General features: G+C 43.1%; 2 protein-coding genes across 2 annotated transcripts in view; one reads left to right on the forward strand and one right to left on the reverse strand.

Moving 5' to 3' along the window:
• Positions 1 to 2,547, forward strand: part of LOC118405495 — a 10,030-nt gene extending 7,483 nt beyond the window's left edge. The window contains exons 12-15 of the mRNA XM_035804997.1: positions 474 to 627; positions 733 to 1,027; positions 1,757 to 1,897; positions 2,419 to 2,547. Of these exons, the coding sequence (XP_035660890.1) occupies positions 474 to 627; positions 733 to 1,027; positions 1,757 to 1,897; positions 2,419 to 2,495 (667 nt within the window). The 3' untranslated portion in view covers positions 2,496 to 2,547. The remainder of the gene's footprint in view (positions 1 to 473; positions 628 to 732; positions 1,028 to 1,756; positions 1,898 to 2,418) is intronic.
• Positions 2,548 to 4,953: 2,406 nt separating this feature from the next.
• The window catches only part of LOC118406213 (FAS-associated death domain protein-like), an 11,422-nt gene continuing 7,849 nt past the window's right edge, over positions 4,954 to 8,526 (reverse strand). Inside the window, exons 3-4 of the mRNA XM_035806115.1 lie at positions 7,181 to 7,272; positions 4,954 to 6,101 (exon numbers count right to left, since the gene is read on the reverse strand). Coding sequence (XP_035662008.1) covers positions 5,937 to 6,101; positions 7,181 to 7,272 — 257 coding nt within the window. The 3' untranslated portion in view covers positions 4,954 to 5,936. The remainder of the gene's footprint in view (positions 6,102 to 7,180; positions 7,273 to 8,526) is intronic.

Genomic DNA, 8,526 nt, shown 5'->3' on the forward strand with positions numbered 1-8,526 from the left:
GTACCCCCTCAGCAGAGGTTGATGGGGAAAATCGTGACTTTTTCCTTACATGCCGCCTTATTCTTTCAGATGTAGGGACAGTTGACAGAAGAAGACAGCATGTAAGGAAAAGGCCATGGTTTTCCGCATCAACCTCTGCTTGGAGAGTAGACCAACAGACTCATTTTGCTGGCCTATTTTGCCTTCGCAACACACCCCAACTTTACTTGTGCGACACACTTACCTTTTCTTTCGGCACAACACACTGTTTTCTGCGTAACACACTTTTTGTCTGCGTAACATACTTTTTTCTCCGTAACACACGTTTTAACTCGTGTACATATGTTTGTTGCAATTATATGATAGACAACCGTTTCCTAGCCCCTTGACATATGAATGAACAGTAAAAGGTCTTTCTTTTCATAATGCACAGTGTTACAATTCTGTGGAAATCATACATGTAAAGGCTTCCAATGGCATTATGTATACAAAAGAAATGTCCAAATGTCCTCCTATTCTTTTCCTGTCCTCTGCTACAGTTGCCATTTGGACCCGACCATAACAAAGGACGACACCCGGTCCAGCGACACAGCCTTGTACTACTCCGTCGATGCCTTCACTATTCCCAACGCTGATGATTCCCGCCTGGTAACGTATAATGATCAAGCTTCTATTGTTTATCATTTTATATGTCATGTACTTTCTTCTTGTGCAAACAAAGAAAAAACAAACAAACAAACAAACCTGTTCCAGGTGTACTTCCATTGCACCATGCTGGTCTGCCTGAAGGACGACCCAGACTCGCGGTGCAAGCAGGGATGTATCTCCTCACGACGCAGGCGCGCTCTGACGCAAGAGATCCGACCTTCGACCGCTCTTGGCAAGACCCAAGCTCCGACCGCCCTCGGTAAGACCCGAGCTCCGACCGACCTCGGCAAGACCCAACCTCCGACCGACCTCGGCAAGATCCGAGTCCGCCGCGAGAGCATCACCGAACGCCGGGCCAACATCTCCCAGGGACCGATCATTATTGCGGATGGGCATGATGGTATGGGGAATTCAAAATTACTCAGTCCCTAGTCATCACGTAAGACTCGAAAGCCACCCGAGGTTACATTTTCTACACAGGGCTGTTTGCGGAAACGAAAAAATTAAAGTTTGTGCCAATAGATATGTGCAAGGCATGCTGTTGAATTATTTTTGGTGCTTTTCGTGTTTTTGTTGTCTTTTTTATCCCTCTTTTTGTTCTCCAAAACTGCCCGACGGGCCCCTTTGTGCAAATGTAACGTTAGCCTAACTGAGTAGGAATGGAACAGCGCTATTTAAGAGCTCAAGGACGTACAAACCAATGGACCAATAGGAGACGCAGAGGTTTAGAAGGCTGCCAGGGAAAATCTATACTCAAATCAAACCGAAATGGTTTTGATCCACTAAAAACTGGAAGAACCGCTACACTTTTCAATAACAGTGGCAGGGTAATTTCCAAGTAGATCCTACGATAGCATAAGATAGTATCAAAAGCTGCTGCCAGAGGAGTGAAGCCGGCTTAGGAGTATGTTTTGCTACCGGGGCGAATGTACAACTCCTGGCTAACCATACTCCTTGGCTAGTTTGGTACTATCTTATGCCATTGTAGGATCTGCTTGGAGATTATGACAGGGTTCTTTAACTAACTTGAGGTGTGATTCCAAGTCAATCACTATTTCTTCTCTGCACCTAATCCAATATCCTGCAACCTTCAGCCTTCTTGTCCTAATCATGACCTTGCTTTCCTCAGACCACGTCTTCCCAACCATCGGGGTTGCGATGGGAACCGTGGGTGCCGTCCTGGGTGTCATGCTGCTCGTGGCCGCACTGGGGCGCGGCAGGAAGAAGCGTGATCAGGACATCAAAGAGATGGCGGCTGAGCGTTGTGTCGGTAAGAAAAACTAGAAGGGTTGCAAAAAATACAGAATGTTTTCCCTCTTGCCTTGTATCAAGCTAATCGCATGCAATACTACATTTTTGTATACCATTAGGCTCGCCCTACAATAGTGTGTGCGAGTGAAAAAAAGGCTATAAATGGGGGTATATGAGTAGCCTGACGTGATAGCCAGCTCAGGTAGACAGCCCGGGTAGCCAGGCCTAATGCATAGCCCAACCTTTTCCGTAAACCCTTTCTGCTAGGAGGAAGAAAGAAAATGAACACACCAGGTAAACGCAGTGGCAATAAAGTTTATTGCATATTCATGCCCCTTTGGGCATTGAATCTCGTTTCCCTAAGTAAGAAACACTCATTTGCCCAATTGGAGAAGCAGGTGTTACTGTCCCATTTAGACAGGAATGTGATATAACTTTAAGGCACCCAATGCAATTTTAAAGCCTTGAAATTGGAAATATTAATATAAAATTTAGTGTCTTTAATGAAGATAATGAGAAGATGATTGTCTGTTTCTACAGTGCTGGACAACAGCGCCTTCCTCTCTATGGAACAGATGAAGCGATGGGGCGCCAACCCTGCTTACGACCCGGAGTAGGCATTGGAATCTGAGACTTAAATAAGCATCTATATTCTCTTCTGAGCCTTTCCTTCTTCCTGTTTCCTTCTTTGCTTTCTTCCTCTTTTTCATTCTTTCTTTCTTTCCTTCAGTCTTTTTTCTTTATTTCTTCCCTTTTTTCGTTCGTTTTTACCCTTTCTCTTTCTTTTCTTTCTGTTTCTTTCTTTCTTTCTTTTCCTTCTCGCTTTCTCTTTGCTTTTTTCTTTGTTACTGTTTCTTTCTTTCTTTTGATTTTTCCTTCCTTTTTCCTTCCCTCTTCCCTCCTTCCTTCTTTTCTTTTCTTTCAGTCTTTCCAGCGTATATAGAGTTGAGGCGAGTACAAGGGCATTTTGTGCTCTTAACTACCTAATCCTTCCTTCCTAACGTGACGTATGAAACAGAAATATCTCTACTTTCCGCGCTAGCTAGTCTCGTGTAAAACTAGAAACCTCAGGACCTACGTATACGGATGGTCAGTGAGTTAAATCTTCAAGCAAAAGCTGCTTCAGCGTTTAGAAATTGAGATGCTATAGTATATTGCTCAAACGTATAAAGGATAAGTATGTGTAGATTGTATCCAGTGTGTACTGTGATGTGAAGTCTTTAGGCCGTATGCTTATGCTTTGTCCATAAGAACTTAAGTTGACCGCCTCCGACACAAATTTCCGTCTCGTAAATGTCCGCCTTTCAAAACGGACTATTCGAAAAGGCAGCGGCCGTTCGAAAAGGCAGCAACCGTTCGAAAAGGCAGCGACCGTTCGAAAAGGCAGCGGCCGTTCGAAAAGGCGGTAGCCGTTCGAAAAGGCGGTAGCCGTTCGAAAAGTTGGCGACCGTTCGAAAAGATGGCGACCGTTCGAAAAGATGGCGACCGTTTACAAGACGGAAAATCACGTCTCCGACCGACTTCTGTGTCGCAGACTAGTCCAGCGGGGTACGGGGCAGGCCGAGCGGCGACGCCGAACGCTGGCTCAGATCTTGCGGGAGGTTCGAGCTCGAGAGGCAACGGGCCCAGTGGCGCAGCCTCCCGCCGGGCTCACGTGCCATGTCTGCGGCAAGGGCTTCCGAGGAATATTCGGACTAATAAGTCACGCCCGGACTCACACGGGAGGGGTCTGATGTGTTAATGTCTTGTTATAATGTTGTGATGTGTTGTCATCGTTCACTGTTAAAGTCAATGACCTGAGTTGTAATGTTCTGGTTAAACTAATGTGAAGTGAAGTAAAGTAAAGTAAAGTGAAGTGAAGTGAAGTGAAGTGAAGTGAAGTGAAGTGAAGTGAAGTGAAGTAAAGTAAAGTAAAGTAAAGTAAAGTAAAGTAAAGTAAAGTAAAGTAAAGTAAAGTAAAGTAAAGTAAAGTAAAGTAAAGTAAAGTAAAGTAAAGTAAAGTAAAGTAAAGTGAAGTGAAGTGAAGTGAAGTGAAGTGAAGTGAAGTGAAGTGAAGTGAAGTGAAGTGAAGTGAAGTAAAGTAAAGTAAAGTAAAGTAAAATAAAGCAAAGCGAAGTGTCAGATTACAAATTTAGAACTCTATACGAGAACTAGGTGCATGTTAGTGTGATAAAAATAAGTGAATATAGTGTCATGTGGGATAGGTACATATATATATCTAAATCAATATATTCAAATCCATACATCTATTAAAATATCTATTTGTATCTACATATCTATATCCATTCAAGTACAAAGCAAACCCCAGTGGCGGAAGCTGCCTTATGTCCGATATGAGATGGACAGGAAAATTAGAATTTAAATCTTCTGTATTGTCTTCATGTAAGGAAATAAACATGCAGTCATGGAATCACTTTCGTCTACCTGCATTCTTTGTTACATGTAGCTGTTTTTTTTTAAATTTATTTATTTGGAACGACAGTGAATTTTTAATATGGTATTTTAGATACCCCCCCCCCCTTCCGTACCAGAGTATGATCTTTATCTTTATCGCAAGTTAATCTCGAGGGCTAATTTCAGCCGAAGTAAAGTAGTGGTATACATAATTGTATACTTTACAGAGAGGGAAAATGACATCTATAGATAAATCAAAAGATATTTAGATATTTGATGGGTTTGAGTTTGACTTCTTTTCCGTATGCAGTGGGAGATGAATTGTCCAACATTTTCATATATAAAGAGGTTGTACGACTTAAGAAGATTGATAGGCGTGAGCCACAACAGGTATCTGGTCGATTCATCTTGCATTGATTGTTTTAGTGCAGGCTGGTGGATGCACTTCTCTTTATGCACAGTACGGGTCGCTTCTCCCATTCAATCGAAGTTTGGGCAAATTGATGCTCAGGTTCACAAAAGCTCTCAATATTTCATGGAGGTATGAGGTCGCTGAACTCTAGTTTTAAATGTGTTTTGTTCCAGTTTCTACAACTTTGCTAGCAAGGAGAGCTGCCTTGTGGGGAGGAAGGGGCCTCTGTTTGCGTGTTAACAATTGCTAGGAAACGCTTGGACACATGGTGGGGTAATAGTCAACATGTTTATTGCATATCATGTTCACACAATCAAGTATTTTCAATTTTGGTACAAAAACAGCTAAATTCATTGATATTGATATACGTGTCCTTTTATATCTGAGTACCAAAGTCATAACTCTTCTTAAGATATGCCATTTTTCATTCCGTATCACAGCATCTGACCACTAATAGTTCACCTTTATCCGCGGGGTAACCTTTATCCGTTGTTATATCAAACTGCAATATTTTCAAATATTGGGGTCCGTTTTAATTGTTGCATCAAATTGGAATATTTTCAAAATTTGCCTCTTGAAACAACCGTCTATAGACTTCGTATCCCTAAGTACCATGTGTTTAAAAACAACGGATAAAGGTCACCTCCCGGATAAAGGTGATCTTTCGTCACATGTAAAGTAACATGATGTCACTACATATAGTGCGTTTACAGTGGCTCACAGCAACAATATCAGTCAAACCTGGAGTCACCACAATAGATTTGCATGTGTAACATGATAATGTGGACTCATGTCATAGCTATGTGATTGTAAGTAGTTTCGTAGATGCAAATTTACCAGGCAACTTCCCAGGTTAACCACGCAGCATGGCGGATAATGCAAATATGTTACAGTCACATGACTGTGAATATATGCTATGCTGTTAGTTTGCAACTCGATGGCAAATAGAAAGGCTTTGCTTTTGTTTGCTTGGTTTCAAGGCAAAAATTGAGACCACATTGTAGCCTCGAGTGTCGTTATTATGTTGTAACAGTGGGATTTAAGCGCCACCAACTGACGAGTCTAACTGGTCAAGACCCTTTTGCCTTATGGTTAGTGCACTGTTTAATGTTATGTGTAGGAATAACAAGTTAAACATTTGTTCCTTACACCAATGTCAGAACTGGCCTGAACAGGGGCTGATTGAAAAAATAACAACACACATCCATTCCTGCAGTTCTGTGTACCCCCAGTAGGAGGCGCTTCTGACCCACTAGGCCCAGATACTGTCAGCCACGTTCTCCATGCCTGCCTGGTTCAGCGCTGCCCTCAGCACCCGGTAGGTGGCGCTGCTCCCCAGGTGGTTCTCCCAGACGTACAGCGACTCGATCACGCCCTCGTACGAGTTGTTCTTCTGCCGCATGCCGATGTGCTGGATCTGCGGACAAAAGTATCGTGTTAAACCATACCTATCTGGTGCGAGTGACACCCTATGTTCCAAGTCTTCAAACACTTTATGATATGACATCGCTATGATACAATACCCCTATGTTCCGACACACACCCCTATGCTTTGAGCCCCCTATGTTTCAACACCCCTATGTTTTGAACAACCCCCCCCCCCCCCCTATGTTCCGACACCCCTATGTTCCGACCCGACATCCCTATGTTGCAACACATGGAACAAATGGTAGCTAGTCAACAAAACTAACAATTCTAGAATCAGGGAACAGAGAGTTTAGCAGGCTGTATGTTGCTGATGTGAGCCTCCAGCATTAAAGAGCCTTTCTGATCCATCTATACTACTAACAAATATAATTGATAACCCAACCACTTGTAGGCCATCAATGACTAGTAGCACTGGTACCATCCTCCTTGTATCCGCTGGCTCTATTTACCAATAGTTACTACTATGCCAGTTGTGCATAGGGCAACACCCATCTCTGTTTCAATAGCCCATGGGCCACACAACTTTGTGCAATCACCACAGCAGGGGGCTAGTCTACTGGTAGTGGTGTCTGTGTTCAACTTCCCTACTCTTTCCCAAATGCTGAGGGCTAAGCAGAGAAATCGAGCCTGGAGTCCAGCCTTGTTCGCTTTAGTCCGATCCCGATGGTTGCCAGTAGCGACATTTGGGGGCGGACTAAAGCAAACAAGGCTGGACTCCAGGCTAGAGACTGCAGCATGTACCATTTTTAAAGTCTTTGGTATGAATCAACTAAGGATTGAACTCACGACCTACCTAATGCAATGCGAACAATCTACTCATGTGGCCTTTATACATGTTCCTCCCCTGTTGTCTTTAAATGGCCATTGTACAGGTATATCCCATTTCACAGGTATCTCACCTGTTGTCTTAACATGGTCATTGCAGAGGTATATTCTGGACAAGTTCTGGGCAACTAGAAGGGGTGTCTTTCACCTGTTTTGCTTTCCCAACCAATTTTCTGTTTCAAACCATAATGTGGTGAATTCCAAATGAACAAATAAATAAAATAGATAAAACTGTTGCCTTACCTGACCCTCGCTCAGACCGAGGTGCCTCGCGAATCTCTTCCAGTCCAGAGGAGAGACCTCTTGCGCCACGAGCCGGAAGTGCCGCCGAAGAACTGGAGGGAAAATGAAAAGCAGATTTTTTTAGCATTTTTGTTCCTGACAGCATCCCATTCTCTACCGTACACCCCTTAGTATTATGAAAAGATGGGCAACATATGTAGAATTATTCACTTACCATAGTGGGACGTCTTTAGCGAGCAAACTCTGGTGAACTACCATTTACACAAATAAAAGAGATGATACATGTACATCGAAATTCCCAAAGTTTATATTTTTCTCAATAAAAGATGTCACCAGAAGTAAAATCAAGTAAAATCTTCAATAGAAGCCATAATAAAAAGTGCTAATGAATCCACCTGTGGTGTCTTCCTTCTGGTCGCTGATGGACTTGTTTTCAGGCTCAGGTTCCAGCTCTAAAGAGGAGAATACTTGTGGTGACAAAAACTTCTACATTCAGACATAAGAAAATTAAAGGATACTGCAGTCTAAGCTGTGCTAAAGTAAGAATATCGTTCATGATAAGCTGAAGATTTGTGCACGGTCCCTGGTTTCAGAGATTTCAGTGTAAAACTAAAGGTATGCCCTAACCATGGCTGAGGCATATCTTGAAAATAATTTTTTTTTCTTTCTAATTCTAATGTTTAGATTGTATACCTTCCCAAATGTCTGCTGTGTTCTGGGCAATCATGTTTTTGTTAGTGAGAATGATGCATAAACTGAGCCGTGCCCTGTATTCCCGATTCAGACGATATGAAATGTCTTATATGGTAACACTGGTGACGGGAGGGGTAGGGTGCTTTCATTTCAAGGGTAGTGGTTGCAACGGAACACTGAGATCTTCTAATACTCTAACTCTCTGGAATAGAGGGATTTCAAGAAAACTCTGCGTCAAAAACACTCACCCCCACAAACTCACTTCAACCCCCACAAACTACTCACTTCCACCCCCACAAACTCACTTCAACCCCCACAAACTACTCACTTCAACCCCCGCAAACTTCTCACTTCAACCCCCGCAAACTCACTTCAACCCCCGCAAACTACTCACTTCAACCCCCGCAAACTACTCACTTCAACCCCCACAAACTCACTTCAACCCCCACAAACTACTCACTTCCACCCCCACAAACTACTCACTTCAACCCCCACAAACTACTCACTTCAACCCCCACAAACTACTCACTTCAACCCCCGCAAACTTCTCACTTCAACCCCCGCAAACTACTCACTTCAACCCCCACAAACTCACTTCAACCCCCACAAACTCACTTCAACCCCCACAAACTACTCACTTCGAACCCCACAAG

Source organism: Branchiostoma floridae, chromosome 18, assembly GCF_000003815.2.
Source record: "Branchiostoma floridae strain S238N-H82 chromosome 18, Bfl_VNyyK, whole genome shotgun sequence".
NCBI classification, from domain to species: domain Eukaryota; kingdom Metazoa; phylum Chordata; class Leptocardii; order Amphioxiformes; family Branchiostomatidae; genus Branchiostoma; species Branchiostoma floridae.